This window comes from Hippichthys cyanospilos, chromosome 17, assembly GCF_059441005.1.
Source record: "Hippichthys cyanospilos isolate Australia breed blue-spotted pipefish chromosome 17, RoL_Hcya_1.0, whole genome shotgun sequence".
In the NCBI taxonomy this organism is placed as follows: Eukaryota; Metazoa; Chordata; class Actinopteri; order Syngnathiformes; family Syngnathidae; genus Hippichthys; species Hippichthys cyanospilos.
This window is the reverse complement of record NC_142385.1, coordinates 12360048-12378407: the sequence shown is the minus strand read 5'-3', so window position 1 is coordinate 12378407 and position 18360 is coordinate 12360048. Positions and strand designations below refer to the sequence as shown.

Here is an 18360-nt window from a genome sequence, read left to right as displayed (position 1 = left end):
ATCCAGTCCAACGAACTTTACAAAAAAATAGTAACTGTTAGCAACTAATTAGTGATTTGTAATAGTATTTTGTTCATGTTGTAGTGCTTTGTCAATTTCCTATTGAAATTAAAGCACCTATTTTCTCAATATCCTGCATTTTAGAACCTTTTGCGGCCTTCAAGTCAAAACGTTTGCCCGCCCCTGAGCTCGATGGATGGATGGATGGATGGATGGATGGATGGATAAATAGATAGATAGATAGGTAGATAGATAGATAGATAGATAGATAGATAGATAGATAGATAGATAGATAGATAGATAGATAGATAGATAGATAGATAGATAGATAGATAGATAGATAGATAGATAGATAGATAGATAGATAGATAGATAGATAGATAGATAGATAGATAGACAGACAGACATAGGCGGTCTAGCCTCTCTCTCAAAAAGAAATACAGAAGTAGAGCGCTGTGCCCGCAACCGAACCTGGCACCAAGACGCAAGGGAACTTTGCCAAAAGTGGCCAAAGGCACTGCGGCGCTGCTAGCTAGCTGCCCCAAGGCGTTATGCAGTTGTGTGTATTTTATTGTACACACACACAAAGGCAGAAACTCCATATTTGCTGCTAAATTGTGATTATGAATAGATTTCGGTGTCCCATTATTGATGCAACGTTAGACCTCACAGGATCTCAAAATCTATCAAGAAAGCGCCCTCTCTTTGTAATGTCAACTGCGCGTAGCTGAATGACTAATGAAAACTTCAGTGGCTGCCAAAAGCGTCCATTAAACAAATCAGTCCACTTCAGCTCTCACCAAGGCAAAGCAACACAACCAGACAAGAATCATGATGTTACTGTTTTAATAAACAAAAGTTAGGTCATCACTGTGTCATGGCACAAGTGTTTGAACTGCTGTTTTGAGTTGATAATTCGAAATAAGATTTTAACTTTGCAGGACAGTCGGATTAGATGGCAAGATGAGCATTGAATCTTTATTCTCCATTAATAATATGCAATACCAGGAATTGGTATTCAGCCGATACCGGCTTTATTTTAAGATATCAGTACTTGTGAGATGGCTCTTACTAGTATCGTCCCTCTTGTGGTTTTATGATCAAAGAACTAAAGATATATATGTCTGAAGATGCAATTTCTGTTGGTATATTCATAGAAATACCAAAAAAGCTCATGAAAAAATTGCCATCAATTTCATGTTCTTATAAGAGAAAATGTTATAGTGGAATCCATATTCTTTTTTTTTTTTTTTTTGAAGTATCGAGTACAAATACTGCCTATACTTGGTATTGGTGGAAACGCAAAGGGGAATCAACCATTTTTTTTTTTTTTTTTACAGTATGCTATATGTGGTCCCACTAATGTAAATACAGCATTCTAATGAAGATTGTGTTTGTTGAGTTAGAAATTAAGACCCGAAATCCATTTTTTTTATTGGTCTCAGCCTTGAGCAACTGTGATGTCATTTTTGTGCACCCGCAAGTGGCAAAATTCCCGCCTCCTTATGCAGGTAAAATATACTTGCAAACACAATATTAATCAGAAATCCACGTTTAGACTATTAAGGCCACATTAAAAAAAAAATAAATAAATTAAACATCCCTACTTTAGGGTTAACCCTAACCCTAACCATTCTTTAGTTAAAGCACAAGCTGTGGAATGAATCCAAAATGGCCGACTTCCTGTAAAATTCAGACTCCGATGAGTGCTGCAGGTCTCGAATAAAGATGTAACCTAATGTATTTTTTAAATGAGTTCTGTGTTAGACAATTATTTGAATAATTATGTAAAAAAAAAACCAACTCATTATTAGGTCATTCACTGCCATTGACGAGTATAAACGTCAAAAATTCTTAGGCTGGCATGTGCTTTAAGATGCCGGTGTTTGTTTTGGCCACTTGGGGTCAGCGTCCTTATGTTTTATTTGAATATTTATGAATTTGAGCGTAAATATCTTAAAGGTTCGTGCTGGAGCTGGTGAGTGATGCGGGTACCACCCAATGAAGTGCCGGCTAACCTGTTAGCCTTTTGAGTTTGGCGTGAATGGTGACCATCGGCAGCTCATGATTGAACGTTCCCAATATACATGTGTTTTTTTTACCGTATGTTCAATAAAGTCCTTCTTGAGACAAAAGTAGTTGAGACTGAATCAATAGCAGCCCCGTCGCGCACTCCATTTAAGTCTATCGCCTCAAGAAACAATCAACAATCTATTCCACGCAATAGACAAAATTCTTAGCAATCAACCACAGCCCATCGATTGCAGTAATTGATCACCAGCCCATCTAATTAGAGGCGATTACCGGCACTAAATCTGACAACAGTCCTCTCGGACGTACGTAGTTGTCTTCGGTTAAGAATCTCAACTCGGTCGGTTTTCGAAGCGTCCGCTTGTCCGTGGGAATTCCGGAGCGTCTTATTGTTGACGGCGTTTGACCCGTGCGGCCTGACAGCCGTGTCTTCTTTGTGTCTCGCAGGGCACGAAAGGACATGGGAGCGTCTGGCCGGCCCAAACAACATTCATCTGACGGGATCCGCCAGAGGACGGCTTGCCAAAGGACGAGTGACAAACAGATGCCAGCGGCGGTTCTGGCGGCGAGCGGGCGGATTCTGAAGAAGTAAAGCGCGGCTGGAGAGGGGCCGGCTTGTATGGGGGCCAAATCCCCGTCCAAGACACGCCGCCGCGCCGCCGTCCGTCCTCCTCCCTCCTCTTTTCTCCCATTCGCCTTCTGTCCCTCTCATGGGAGTGACATAGAAGTCTCAGAGGGAGCGGGGGCGTCCAGGTAGGGATGTCGTGGAAGAGGAACTACTTTGCGTCCGGCGGAGGAGCGGGCGGCGGGGCGCAGGGGCTGGCGACCCCGAGAACCATGACCTCCATCGCGCCCAGCAAAGGCCTGAGCAACGAGCCGGGACAGAACAGCTGCTTCCTGAACAGCGCGCTGCAGGTCAGTGAGGCGCCGACTCGGAAATTCTGACCCGCTAGCTTTAAACGTAAATTCTCAAGCGACTTAATTCTTATTCGAACAGGAGACTGGATTTTTCGTAGTTAGGCACCCCGAAAAACCTTTGATTTTCTCAAAAGCTGATGCGCCGTTTACAGTGGGCGCGTAAACCGTGAGTTTTCATTTTTGGGGATGTAAATTCTTCATTTTTTATCTCTGAGTTTGTTATATTTTTTTATGACATCCTGTTTGCCATTTTGACATGCTATATATGCTCCAATTTTAAGCAATTTTTATGGGGACAAGGCACAAAAAACGAATTTCGAGTGTCGCGAAAACACTGTCACTCACATTGCCTCATTATACCCAGTACCGCCTATAAAAAAATAGAAAAAAAATAGCAAAAAAATAAAATAGCTGTTTATTCATTTTGAGAACGAAGTTGTGAGAACCCTGGTTTTTATTTCATTAATAAAGTTTAACTGACTTTGATTGTTTGACATTCCCTTGAGCGCAGCGCCATCTGGTGGATTCATAACACAACTCCAGCCACTACTGTAGCTTCTATTCTATGCATGCTTAAAATGCACTAAATCTTACAAAAATTACAAAATAGGCCATTTATTGACAGTGCGCCTTATAATCCAATAAGCCTTATAGTGCAGAAAATATGCAAATGCGAAAGTGAAGAAATTTTTTTTTCTTGTCTTACTTATCCTGAACCCTGAACCTTTACCACCAAAACTCAATTAATATTTTTGAAGATAATTGTGATTATGGTTATGTCAGTGCTTTTCAATTATTTTTCTCAAAGCCCCCACAGGAAAGAGAAAACTATCCCTTATTTATCTATGAAAAAAACGCTTTTATCATCATCGAACAAACGAAAACAATATAAATCACCTCTCAACATCCGTTAACTACTTTTTGACAGTGTTTATGCAGGTTACAGGTTAGTCTAAAGCTGAAAAAAATAAACCGAGTGAACCAAGTGCCTTGTTTGTAACACTATATATATATATATATATATATATATATATATATATATATATATATATATTTCTGCTATTTGCGTCGGCCTGGTCTCAATTTATTTCGAAAAGCGGAGGTCAGCTGCAAATACATTTTTCAAAACAAAAAAAAAAAAATCGGTTGGAATTAATTTACTAGCGCAAACGGCTCTGGAGTTATGGTGATTTAAAAAACATCTCGCGGGCCCGATTAAACCTCTATGCGGGCCACATCCGGCCCGCGGGCCGCAGGTTTGACACCCAAGCCTGAATACGGCACACTTAACACACACACACAGTAGTTAACTGATAATTAAACGTGACAGCGAGATAAGCTCCGTATTAATGAGTGTTTGCATGTTCTGCTTTGCTTTTGGCAACGCTGAAGTGAACTGTGTGTTTGTTTGCGGGGATGCTTACTCAGCGCACACACACACGCTTACCTCTCAAGACGTCCAGCTGGCACGCACACACACCTCCACGCTCCAGATGAGGAGATGGAGGATGCGGTGATAAGCTCCAGCGAGGGGCAGAAGCTTAGAAGAAAGAAGTTGGAGAAGGGGCAGAGGAGCTGATAGAAGAAAAAGGATGATTGCGCAATCGGCTCAGTCAGTCCTGCGCAACTATGTGATATCTCGGAGATGTCACTCAATTTTTTTTTTTTTTAATTAAAAATGTCCACCAGCAAATTGATTTTGTTTTGCTCTGCTTGTTATCTGATCTCATTGTAATTTTTTTTTTTGCTACAAATTGCACTGATAATGGCTGCCGCTTGTTGGAACAAATGATCCCCTCGAGTAGTTCCGCCTCTCGCTTGCTATTTTTTGACTACGGCAATATGCACCTGGATGGGCAACGTGCTGGAAAAAGCATGTCGTGTTTCCACGGCAACTGTGCGCCAACATCGAGTCGCAGCAGCATAGATGATGTTTAGATTTAAAACAAACTAATCATTCTCTGCATCTTTTGCTTTTTTTTTGACAAAATTAACACACCTTTATAGTGAATCCTCAAAATTATAATAACTTGTCATAGTATGGTCACATTAGCTGATGTTAGCAAAAAAACATCACCTATCTATGTCCTTAGGCTCTGTTATAATGTGTCTATCAAGCATAGAGAAGCTAGCAGAGCGCGAGTGCTCCACATAGGCTGGCGAGATCTGACACAGTTTTCTATCTAACACATTTTAACAAACTATACCGATTTAAGGCTCTGTTTTTTTTAGGTTCCGTCATAATGTGTCTATCAAGAAATATTTGTTGAGTGTTTTTAATGCACTTCACTTCTTTTTTTTAAAAACTTCTTTAGGTTTTGTGGCATCTGGACATCTTCCGCAGGAGCTTTCGCCAGTTGACCACGCACAAATGCATGGAAGACTCATGCATCTTCTGCGCACTCAAGGTAAAAAAAAAAAAAAAAACTAATGCTTTTAAAACCAGAGTGACAGTGGATTTCTCTGTAAATGATGAGAATGTCCAGTGACGGTTGCAATTTTCTCCTTCTTGTAAAACCTGTTGCTTTTTCCTGTTACTAAAACACGTTAATGCAGTTTCATCGCTAAATAGAATTTGTTGGGATTCTGAGTGGATAAAAATGAATTGAAAACATCCATTTTGAAAGAGGAAGACATTGACGTGCAGTTTGAAAACACTGCAAAAAAAAGTGTGTGTGTGTGTATATATATATATATATATATATATATATATATATATATATATATGTGTGTGTGTGTGTGTGTGTATGTATGTATATACAAAAGAAACTGGTATAGCTTACTTTATCAGTTTATTCCCCATCTATGAATCCTAATCTCAATATTGATCCATATATAAGGCGCACCTGATTATAAGGCACACCGTCAGCTTTTTAAAAAAATTAAAGCTTTTAGGTGCGCCTTTTAGTGCGGAAAATACGGTGCATATATATTTATATATATATATATATATATATATATATATATATATATATATATATATATATATATATATATATATACACACTACAGTAGCACAGTGATATGAAAAAAAAAATGAAAAGATGTTATGTTGTTAATGGACCAGAGCAATGTCTTCTCCCAGCCAATATACAGTATAGAGATTTTGTGGATATTATTTAGTCACTTTATTCACATTATTTAGCTATAGTAAAATCATTAAAAAAAACACAAAAAACATCATCGTATCATTGGTGCCCAACATGTGGCTCGAGCGAAGGCGTAGCGCCGTGAATAATGTGCTGTAGTGCGGCAGCAACACACTGTTGGGTCTCCACAGCACTCCACTGTAATTAATTGGCCTGACTGAAAGCGCCGAGCTAAGCAGAACCCATGCACACACACACACACACACACACACACATTGTCTCTTACACACACATACACACACCAGCGCCTACACACAAATCAGTCCGTGCACATGCTGCTGATTTGCTGCTGCAGGCGCGCACTGCTTATGTCCAGACAATGAACTTCAATTTAGCGATGAATACGGACATATAATGATCCAGAGCTGCCTCAATTAATCGATTAACTCACTCAATCCCAAAGACATCATTTCACGTTTTATAGGAGTCCAGATATTCACACTTGTTTATTTATTTTTTAAAGCTTGGCAAAAGAATGAAATAAATTAAATATTAAAGTAATTAATTACCTCAGGTAATTAAGTATAGTAAGTAAGTAATTAGTTTAGGTAATTAAGTACCAAAGTGATCAATTTTGTACTAAAGTGCTAAAGAACTCAATTCAAGTCCTAAAGCAGTACTTTGAAGTAATCAATTGCTTTGATTAGGTTATTAAAGTATTACATTAACTATAATTTTAGTACTTAATTGCCCAAAGCAACCAATATTATTCCCTAATTAGTTCCAAATTCCCTTAAAGTAATCAGTTACTTTAATACTTCAGTATTTGATTCATTTAGTACCAGTTGTTTTAGAATCCTTCTTAAGCAAAACAATCGAGTAAATCTGAAAAAAAAAAGAAGGATTCTAATCAATTTTCAAACTCATTGATGACCATTTTTGATCATTGATTTAATTTTAAAGTTTAATTTCAAATTGTCCAAATCCTCAAAACCGATACAAATATTTTTGCCCTTGTTCTTTAACTTTAATTTTGTACCGTTATTTGACAACATTTCCCTATTTTTCAAAATAAAAAAAATTGTGGGAATTGAAATCCCCCCAAAATACAATAACTCGACAAAATAAATAAACAAATTAATCAAAATATCCTTAGTTATAGCCATATGATAATTATACATGAGCACATTAAAAAATACAACCTGATTTGTTGCAACAAAAACTTTAGCATGCAAAGCGAAAGCCAAACATTAACATCATCCAAAAATGTCGCCGACTTTTCTGGACAAAATATAGAAGTGTGCTGTGGTCTGACGAGTCCACATTTCAAATTCATACATCAAAGTACCACTCTGCTTTTCCATACATTTAAATACAAGCTATACTCCCTATTCAAATATTTTCCGAAAACACGTTGATGGATAGATTGACGATAAACGTGAATGTAAAAATCCCGTCAATGCTAACCAAAATGGCTACGATAGCATCCCGCGGCTTTGCCCGCTGGAAATTGCTGCAACGCTTCATCTCTCTCCGCCAGAGAAGAAGAATGGGACGGGAGGAGGAGGAAGTGGAGGGGAGAGAAAGAGAAAGATGAATGAATGTGGGAGTTGGTGTAGATGGCTGCAAACTTCGCAATTAGACTGAATTGTGCACGCGCGCACACACTCCAACGCACGCACGCTTACTTCCTCACTCCACCCCGTACCTTCCTTGTTCCCTTCCTCTCCAACCTCCCTCCACCCCCCCTTTCTCTCTGTAGGGTATATTCCCCCTCTATTCTCCTTGGCGCATTGCTGCAGTCATAACACACACACGCACGCACATACACACGTACACACAGCGTCAGCACGACTACATTACCTTTCCCTCCCCAACTGTTTTATAACGTCGTCTTTCTGTGGTATGACCGCCGCCATCTTGCTCCGCTGACTCCCAAATGTCAAAGGTGACGTTTGAGATGAGAAACACGTAAAAGTACAAGCGGAAGACTTCAAACTAGGGAACGTCACGGTAATTCCGAGACGGAAATGGATTTTGCGGTCGTGTTGTCGGCTAGCGTCTCTCATTTAGCTAAAGTTCATGTCACGATCCCGAAATGTTTTTATTTTAATTCGTGAAATAGTTTCACTCATTCAATGCTAGAGACGTATTTTCACGTTTCATTTTTTTCCGGACATGAAATCCCAGATACTTAAGTATTAAATCCATACTTAAGTACATTATGGACGTTAATTTACAGGTACTTGAATATTAAATCGATACTTTAAGTATCTGCGATTGAATGTCTGAACTCTTAAAAAACGTGAAAATACATCCCTGGCATTGAATGAGTTCATTGACTCACCAAATGACGGTGTAGTACAAGATTTGTTTTCATCACTAAAGCTACATAATATTGTATTGTGTCAAGGACAACAGCTGCTATTCGCTAATATTCACGCCCATTTATGCCACACATACATTCAAGTTGTATTCACTATCGCCCTCTACAGAACAGGAGTAGGACAAGACGACCGCATTATCTCACTCATAGTCAAATCATTGTTGATTAAGTATTAAAACAAATATTTACCCATATTCTTGCTACTTTTAATTTGACTTATGTTGTTGGTCAAAATGACCTATTGCAAAGTTTCTTTAGCTAATGCTAACATGTTTACTGATGGAAAGCAAACTTTCTTATGCTAATGCTAGCGTGTTTACTGTTGGAAAGCTACCGGATAAACAAAAGTAAGATTATTTACTTTAGCGGAAGCTAACTTAATTTCTAATGCAAAAAAAGTAATGCCAAAGATTTTATCGAAAAAATGTTTTACCCTTATTGTTGAATGCTACTTTTATTTTAACTTATGTTGTAAGTCAAAATGACCTGTTGCAAAGTTTCTTTAGCTAATGCTAATGTGTTTACTAATGGAAAGCTAACTTTCTTTTGCTAATGCTAACGTGTTTATTAATGGAAACCTAAGCGGTAAATAAAAGTAAGATTATTTACTTTAGCTGCAGCTAAGTTAATATCTAATGCAAAAAAGTAATGCTAAAACTTTTATCAAACGCTGTCAGTCACTAATGGAAAGCTACTGCGCAAAACATTTTAAAGCGTAATATTACATTAAAGATAAACTCCGCAATATTTTAGAGGCCCTGCTTAAAAAATGGTGCACTTTTCTTTGCTTTTTTCAGTTCAGTATCATCAAAAAACAAAGATAAAAAGTGCCTTTTTTTCCCTGTCAGAACAAAGTCACCTGTGTTTTTATCTCTCCAGCTTTAGATGTCTACTCCCACCCTCTGAAAAATTCTCTGCGTCAAAGCTGGAGTAAGCTCTCCATTTTGAACCTGTGTCGGCTTTTGCTCTCCTGAGCGCTCTGCTGTTGCTTGTAGAAGCAATTAGTTGACGGTCGTTCAATTCAACGTGCAGGTCTAAAGCTTCATTTTGTTTCACCAGAAATATGCAGTAAAATACTCTACGTTTATCTTTATTGATTCATGTGGTACTTTGAAAAAAACGCAGCCATGTTATTACCCATATCAGCTATACTTTTTCCATTAAAACCAAACGTCTCAAAAATTTGTGTGTAGCGATCATGAAATAAAGTTTTACGTCATCTAGGCGCCGACGCCATTGATGTTACGAGACGGAAGTTCTTTCTGCTTGGACAGAATTTGGCGAAACTACTGCCTAGCTTAGCATGCTTGTAAATAAATAAAACCGCACCATGCAGGTGTAGCAGCAATTTTTTTTCAATAAACAAAGCTGTGTGGACAGATTTTTTTTACACACAAAAAGGGGAGAATATGCCGATTTACCTGGTTACTTTTAGATATGACCTAGGAACAATTTTAAGAGGATTTATTCAAGGCGCCTGTTGCACAGCCGTTTTTTTTATTTTTATGTGTCTGGCTTCAAAACATACTTCCACCCCGCAACAGTTTGCGTTGTTTTCTTTTTTGCCGCTACAAAGCACTCTGCTGTCTGCTTTTGCCGGGAGAAAAGCGTGCATGTATTATTGATGGCGTCTGGTACGGAGGCCCGGCCGCCGTCTCTCCATTTGTTGCATAGCGTTTTGATGGGTTATTGCTCCGCTTTGGTTTCAAGCTTCACCAGGCAGCACAATGAGCAGAAGATCCTTCCAAGATCACAGCATTCATACACGCCTGTATGTATGTTTGCTCACCTGGTATACCATATTTTCCGCACTATAAGGCGCACCGGATTATAAGGCGCACCCTCAATTAATGGCATATTTTAAAACTTTTTCCATCACAATATAGTAATACTCAAAATAATAACAATAATAACTCAAATAATAACTCTCAATAGCATATTAACATGTCAATATGAGCAACGTTGTTCAACTGTAAACACACAAAAGAAACAGGTAAAGCTTACGTTATCACTTCATTCCCCAATTACGAATCCCAATCTCAATATTGATCGATATATAAGGCGCACCGGATTATAAGGCGCACCATCAGCTTTAAAAAAAAAAAAAATAAGGCTTTTAGTTGCGCCTTACTGTGCGGAAAGTGCATTATTATTATCAGAACCATGCGAGTGCTTACAAAGAACATGTACAGTACTGTACATTAAATTACACTTCTCCATCCATTGTTCTTGACTCTAAATACTTAAAATCGTCCACATTTTTTAATCTCTTCCCCCTGTATCCTCACTTTCTTATACTCTGTATAACTTCATTACTTTTTTTTCTGGGGTAAGCCTCCACCATTCTAGACTCTCCTCCATTTTTTTCCTCTGCTCACTACAGATCACAATATCATCTGCAAACGTCAGCCCTTTAAAAATCATACGAATAGTTTTGATATAGATTCGTAGCCTCGAAAAATTTTCTGAGCCCTTCTAAGGAACATTTATGCCCTTTTCGTTTCCTCTCCCACCACAGTTTTGGCTCACCTATTCTATGAAATACATGGCGATATTTTTGTGACAACAGCTAATTTAAAGTCCTGATTCAAAGCCCATTTGTTTGCAGAGCATCTTTGCCCAGTTCCAGTTCAGCAGCGAACGGGTGTTACCGTCCGACGCACTGCGTAGCGCCCTGGCCAAGACCTTCCAGGACGAGCAACGCTTCCAGCTGGGCATCATGGACGATGCCGCGGAGTGCTTTGTGAGTCACGGGCGCCAGCGCATAATAAAGCTTTTGGCAAAGTTAAATTTGATGACGTGGTGTCAAATTAGCGGGGTTTATTTCAGAAAAAAAACACACTGTATTCACTAGAGAGTCTAATTCTAATTGAAATGATGGTAATACAAAGCGAAAAACAGCATTTTCAAACATCTTGTTTTTGTCAGGAGAATCTTCTGATGCGCATCCACTTCCACATCAGCGCAGAGAGCCGCGAAGACATCTGCACAGCCAAACACTGCATCCCGCACCAGAAGTTTGCCATGACCCTTTTCGAGCAGGCACGTGCACACGCACACAAATGTCCTATCGAGTAAGCGTATAGTAACCCGAATGTGTGCGTTTGTGCTCGCAGTGCGTGTGTAACAGCTGCGGCGCCACGTCAGACCCGCTGCCCTTCATTCAGATGGTTCATTACATCTCTACCACATCCCTATGGTAAGAACACACAAACTCATACGCAAGCACGCAGGATGTCGATGAAATACGGAAGTCATCAATCAGCGATTCGATTCAGGAGACCCCAGAGAGGGAAGCGGGAGTCTAGGGGAACATAAATCCATATGCGGAGCAGTGGTTTGGAAAGTTGGCGAACGGGGGGGGTGAAAATGAAGCACTGTAGATGGTGGGGCGGGCCACTTGAGTGGGTACCCTTCTAAATGGTTTCGTGACCGCTAAAAAAACCGAATCAATCGAAAAATACTCCATCGTTTTAATGTCGCATTTACAGTGGGCCCCCGTGTCACGAAATGAATCCGTTCCGCGGTTGGGCTCGTATTCACCGTATGGCGGGCAATCCAAACCTATGTTAAATAGCCAATGCGTTTAGAACCCCAGGTAAAAACAACGAAATTGTACATACATATTAAAAATTGTGACCAAAATAGTATAGTAAGTGCTATGTATATATAATATACATGTATACAATCAGAAAACATCATAAATAAAAATAAAGAAAGGATTTATTTACCTTTGAGTGGCGCTTGTTATGCCCGTAAGGTAGCCTAAGATAGGCTAGCTTCGTATTTTTTCTCCAGCTTCGTTTCCGTATAAATCCTCTTCTTACTAATCTCTTTATCATCACTAGCAATCTTGGGACCCGTGGCTAACCCTTTCAAGTTGGAATTAAGCAGTAAAATGCACTATAAGTACGGTTTTGTAACCACACACAATCAAGTAAAGCGTTAGTTTCGCTATTTTGAAACGAGTGAGGCCGACCAATAGCAGACCAGCATCTCCGTGAGGAGACGCCGACCAATAGCAGACCAGCATTGTAGTGACGCGTTGCATGGAGGCAACAGAAAATAAGTGCAATTACCTTAAAACGCCTGCAGATGGAGACAAAACAACAGAAATACAGCCAACGCCCTAGGGTCATGACAGTTGTTTTTGTCGCAAAGCGGGGAAAATACCCTAAAGAGGCGATGAAAAAACTCAATATTCTACATCGCAACATGAAAAAAACGTAAGCCAGGGACGCTGTAACCCGTGGTTCCACTGTGTGTGTGTGTGTGTGTATATATGAAATACCTGAAATGCTTTTTCTATGCATTTTCAAGAGTTAATAGCTTGACTTGTGTTTGAGATCATATGAAATACAATAGCGTACATTATGCCAATGTTGTCAGTGCATGATGATTGCGTGTTGCTATAGTAACCAAGCGGTGAGGATGCTGGAGTGCCGCGAAAAGGCCACGCCGGACATGTTTGGGGAACTTCTTCGTAATGCCAGCAACATGGGAGACCTGCGCAACTGCCCGGTGAGATTACGCAAAATGTAATTAAATAATAAAAGGTTAATTGTGTTGTAAAAAAGACAATATGCATGGTGATGAATTGTACCCGCGCTCGTGTTTAATAATCAAAACAATGAAATAATAATATCAGCGTTATATAAGATAATCGCAGATGCTTTTATTGTGTTTGCGTTGCTTACATAATCAAAAGCTCATTTGCATGTTCTCCACATTTCTCCGCCGCTTTCGTCACCGCAAGCATATTTTCTGGACTTGTCCTCATCGACCCGCCGGTTTACAGTAAAGCGAGGCCGTTTTCAGCTTGTTGCCGCATGAGCATGCGGTGCAATGTTTTGCATAAGAGATTAAAAAAAAAAAGTGTTTGGAGACAGTTTTGAACGGAGAACATTCAGGTGTTATTGTCCAATTTAGCAGAGAATTTGGAATGGAAGCAAAAAGAGACTCCATGAGGATGGTGTGTGTTGTGCTGCCACATTGGGGGAGCGAATGGATCCAGCTTGGCTTCACACGGCTGCTTCTCGCTGCCAAAAAGTGTCCCCACAAAGAGGCTTCTCTGTGGGCCTTTCTTCAAAGCTCTGGAACCCCCCACCACACACACACACACACACACACACAGCCCGACAAAAATCCTCAAAATAATACGCTCAGTTTTGATTGAGGACTGGTTGATTCCTGTGTGGAGTTTGCATGCTCTCCCCATGCCCATATGGGTTTTCTCTGGGTACTTGCATATTTCCAAAGACATGCATGGTAGGAACAATTTATTGGACACTCCAAATTGCACTTTGGTTTGTGATTGGTTGGTCGTCTCTATGTGCCCTGTGATTGGCTGGCAGCCAGTTGAGCATTTGCACTGCTTACATGTTACCTCTTTCAATGCCATGGATGAGAATTCTCGTCTTTTAAAATAAGTCATAAAAATAATGAACAATAAAATTCTGGTCAAATTTTTTTTTTTTTTTATGGAGGGGAGCTGACACCCTTGACGAGTGCTTATCTAATATTAAGCCAATAGAGCACTGCAGTGATAACGCTGACCATTGGATGGCAGTGTTTCCACACTTACAACACATATATTACATAATAGTAATTCTAAGTAATGAATGTAAACCAATCTTTCATATGATACCACCCATGTTTACATACATATAGCACACAATATTGTGTCAACCTTGAAAGATGACTGAATATATTATATTATATTATAAAATAATGTACGGGCACTCTAGAGGTTGCCTTTTCCGATAACGCTTGACTGGGATAGGCACCAGCAACCCTAGTGTTTGCTGTTTTTGTTTTATAGCCTACTTTATTATTTGTTCGATTATGGAATGTAGTCTGCTTGGGGAAGTAAACAGAATAAGAATGCATATGACAATGAAACTCTTGAATCTTGAATTTTGAGGATAAGCGTTTAAGAAAATGCATGGATGGACTTTTGATCGACGCGCGGCTGATTATTTTGCTCACTTTATGACGCTGCAGAGGGAGCGTTTGTTTCAAACTCTTTGCGAAATGTTCACTTTAAGAAGACACATCGGTGACGGAGTGTTTGTTTCGCCCGGCTGAAGACGCCAGTGAGTCTCGTTTTGCTTTTCTGGAATTATAACCAAGGGAGTGCTTGTTTAGTCCTCCTTAAGACATATGACTAGGAGATCACTTGTTTTCCTCACCTGAAGACATCACTAAGGCTTGTCTTAACCACCTGAAGACATCATGAGGCTTTTCAGGCCAACCTTAATGAACCTATCAGGGATCGCTTGTTCTGCATCCCGATTTTCCCCATCTGAATACAATGCCGAGGATTTATTCTCCTGAATGAAGATCTATTTGATGTGTCCCGCGAAATGCTTATGACTTGAAATTTCTGGCTAAAATACCAAATTTCCAAGTTTTTTGCTATCAATTCCCCTTTTTTTTAAATAGTTTTTAGTCGCCTCTGATCATACTTAAAATGTAATTGACTTCACAGTCACAACGACCCTCCAACAGAAACTAGCCAGCGATAAAAATGAGTTTCACACCCCTCTTTTAAAACATTAACACTACTTTTAATCATAATACATTTCAAGTTTTTCCTTTATTGACAAAAATATCCGGCTCAATTTTACGTAACAAAATCATCTCCCGGGCCGGATTAAATCACTTTGTGGGCCAGAACCGGCCCGCGGGCCATATGTTTCACACCACTGACCGACATTGATCACAACTTGTGTTTTCCCTTAAACAACACAAAAACACACACCAAAAAGCCCATATAGTAACAACAGTGATTGTTATGCCCGCTATTTGATATCAGATGAAGCGCTTGTTTTTCCTACCTAAATTGCTTCATCTGAATACACCATAAGGCATTTTCTTTTGCGTCAAACAAACAAACTAAAACACACACACCCCCAAAAAAAAAAAAGCATCACTGGGGAGTGTTTGTTATGTCCGCCTCATGATACTGCTGAAGGAGCGCTTGTTTTATTGACCTGAAGACTTTGCTGATGCTTGTCTTGACTACCTTAAATCATCATTGAGGGAAGCGCTTGTTTGGCTCACCTTGAAAACTATCACTATGGGAGTGCTTGTTCTTAAGACATACCATTTAGGGAGTGCTTGTTTGGCCCACTCGACTCGGGGATGGAAGACTCGCGTCGAGCACTGAGGGGGCGTTTCTTTTCTTCCGTCTAATTGCTGCAAAAATCAAGCACGATTATCTCCGTTTAATGCTTTTAAAAAAGTGCGTCCGCATAGTTTTTGTGCAGCCGACTGTATTAGTTGCTTGTTAATTTGAATATTTGATGTGCTCTGTGGTTACATATTGAACGCGCGGAGGATAATAAATCATCATTAGCGCGCCTTCGTTTGCTGATTGATTAAATGTGGATTATCTCCTCGCCGCGGCGTCTAATGAGTTGCGAGGAGTTTCCATGATCAGTATTCTGCAAACCCGCACTTTCATCTGACCGCCGGTGCAATTATATAACGTGCTGGAAAGGTCCTCTTGAGAATGGAGAGGCAAACCCTGGCAGAGCATCAACCCCCCCATCCCCCCTAAACTTCCTCAAAGTGAGTCCAGCGTGTGCCGCATATGTGTGTGTGGGAGGCTCGTGTTGGCAAAGCCCACCGGTCGCCGGGGTGTTCTCAGGCTGCTTCCGAGGTGGCTATGCCAACGCTGCGTGCGTATGTGTGTGTGTGTGTGTGTGTTTGCTCCAGCTCTGTGGTAGGTCATGACTCAAAAGGAAGCATCCAGTACATGCAGTCCTGAACTAGGCAGAGTGCCCAGGGGACAAATATGCCCCTGTGACGTCCACATCCTTCCATGATGCTCATTAACAGAAACACCACCTGTACACGTCACCGGGTATGAATGTAATTGGAGGGCGTTTCAATACTTTTGTTCTTTTGTTTTCCAAGAGTAACTGCGGGGAAGTGTTGCGCATCCGCCGCGTGCTGATGAACTCGCCCGAGATCGTCTCCATCGGACTGGTGTGGGACTCGGACCACTCGGACTTGGCCGAGGACGTCATACACAGCTTGGGCACGTGCCTGCGCCTGGGAGATGTAAGTTAGGTTTTTTCACTCCGATCCAGTAGGTGGCAGTAATGAGTATTACAAGGTTTTACATTGAATGTTTTTACCTCACTGCAAACCAATGAGGGAGGTCTAGTTCGCGGATATTCGCTATAAGCGGATATTTTTATGTGGTACTGTTAGCTTCAGGCAGCCTAGAACATTTAATATGCAACAAAACAGAGAGAAGGCAACAATGTTTTTCTCGCAAGGAGAGTGGACAGGAACCTGACCTTCTTAGATCTTCTTCCGATCAGCTTACAGGTCCTCCTCATTTATTCATTTGGGTTGGTCCTAGGTACAGAAGTCATTGTTCCCTTCAAGAGTTGGGAGATAGTTGTGATCACCTTAAAACATAATGGAGTGCTATTAGTGGATACTTTCATGTGATACTGTTAGGTTCAGGCAACGTAGAACATTTAATACGCAACGAAGCAGAGAGAAGACAACAAACTTTTTCTCGCGAGGAGAGCGGACAGGAACCTGACCTTCTCAGATCTCCTTCCGGTCTGCTTACAGATCCTTGCCGCTGCTCATTTATTCATTTGGGTTAGTCCCAGGAACAAAAGTCATTGCTCCCCTGAAGGGTCGGGGGAGACATTTGGCAACAATGTAAACAATCGGTTTATAACGGTGAGGAATGCAGTTTAGAGGCCATGCTGGTATCTTCTTCCTCAGGAACATCATGCGCGACAGGTCGGCTCACAAAACCCCCATTGGTTGGGTTTCCCCGCCTCTTCTTTAGACTCATAAAACATTCTAAAGTATGGAGATGTATGATTTTCTCCATACATCCTACCTCTCTGAATATCAATATAAAAATGTTCCTCTGACCTCAGACGGACCCGATGTTAAAGGGGGCGCACCCACAAAGGAAGTAACCTTGAGATTGAGGACAGGGAGGCGGTTAGCGGCCTGAGCTGATGAAACCCTGGTGGACTGAGGACAGCGTGGCACGGGAGGAGGAGGGGCTGTGGTTGTCATGCCAACGGGGCACCTTTTCCCACCCGCTGTCCACTTCGAATTTGACACATTTTGAGAGGTTGCGCTTTAATAATTTGTCCACCGAGGCCAGTAAAGTAGTTCACCTCATAGATGGGCCTCAGTGGCGGAGCGCTTGTTGAGTGCACCTTAACTCATTCACTCCCAAAGACGTTTTTTTTTTATTTACGTTTATTTTTGGCTTTTGTAATCATATTAAAATAAGGATTAGCATTTTTTGGTTCAGGCACTTGGATGTACTTGTTTTTGTTTTTTTTTGATAGGGGTGTCAAACTCGTTTTAGCTTTATGGAGGGCCCAATAAAATCATGGTTTATATTTATATAACTTTAAATACAACAACTTCAAATGTATTAGTATTTTTTAATTTCTGTCCAAAATAGTAAAAACACAACATTACTATTAATCATAAAACATTAACATTATTAATAATCATAAAACATTTTAATTTTTTCAACTCATTTTTATACCAAATCATCTCGGGGACCGAATTGCATCCATTTGCGGGCCATAAATGACCCACGGGCCATATGTTTGATACCCCAAAACCTTTGACCTGGATAAAAAAAATTGCTTTTTCTTTGTGTCAATGTTAAAAAGAATACAATTTTAAGTGTACTCATAAGATTTTCAGAGATAATAATCTTTTTTATTTTCGGTGTGGCAAGTAGGAAGAGGGCGCGAAATGTTTTCTCATTCCTGGGGGCGGGGCTTTGCAAAATATAGTTGAGAAGCACTGATTTAGCATAAAAAACACTAAAAATTACTGAACACATTTTTATTCTAAGTAAGACTTACCTTTTTTTTATTCTAGGCACTTATTTTTTTTCCATTTCAGACTAACCTGTAACCTGTA

General features: G+C 40.2%; 1 protein-coding gene across 2 annotated transcripts in view; it reads left to right on the top strand.

Moving 5' to 3' along the window:
* Positions 1-18360, top strand: part of LOC148409717 (ubiquitin carboxyl-terminal hydrolase 54-like) — a 48224-nt gene that overhangs the window by 9221 nt on the left and 20643 nt on the right. For both annotated transcript variants that reach the window (XR_015868391.1, XM_088439063.1), the window contains exons 2-8: positions 2479-2946; positions 5265-5357; positions 11033-11167; positions 11353-11466; positions 11541-11623; positions 12840-12945; positions 16348-16494. Coding sequence is in view for 1 of the 2 variants with exons in the window: in XM_088439063.1 (XP_088295189.1) it covers positions 2791-2946; positions 5265-5357; positions 11033-11167; positions 11353-11466; positions 11541-11623; positions 12840-12945; positions 16348-16494 (834 nt within the window). In the remaining variant the exon portion in view is untranslated. The remainder of the gene's footprint in view (positions 1-2478; positions 2947-5264; positions 5358-11032; positions 11168-11352; positions 11467-11540; positions 11624-12839; positions 12946-16347; positions 16495-18360) is intronic.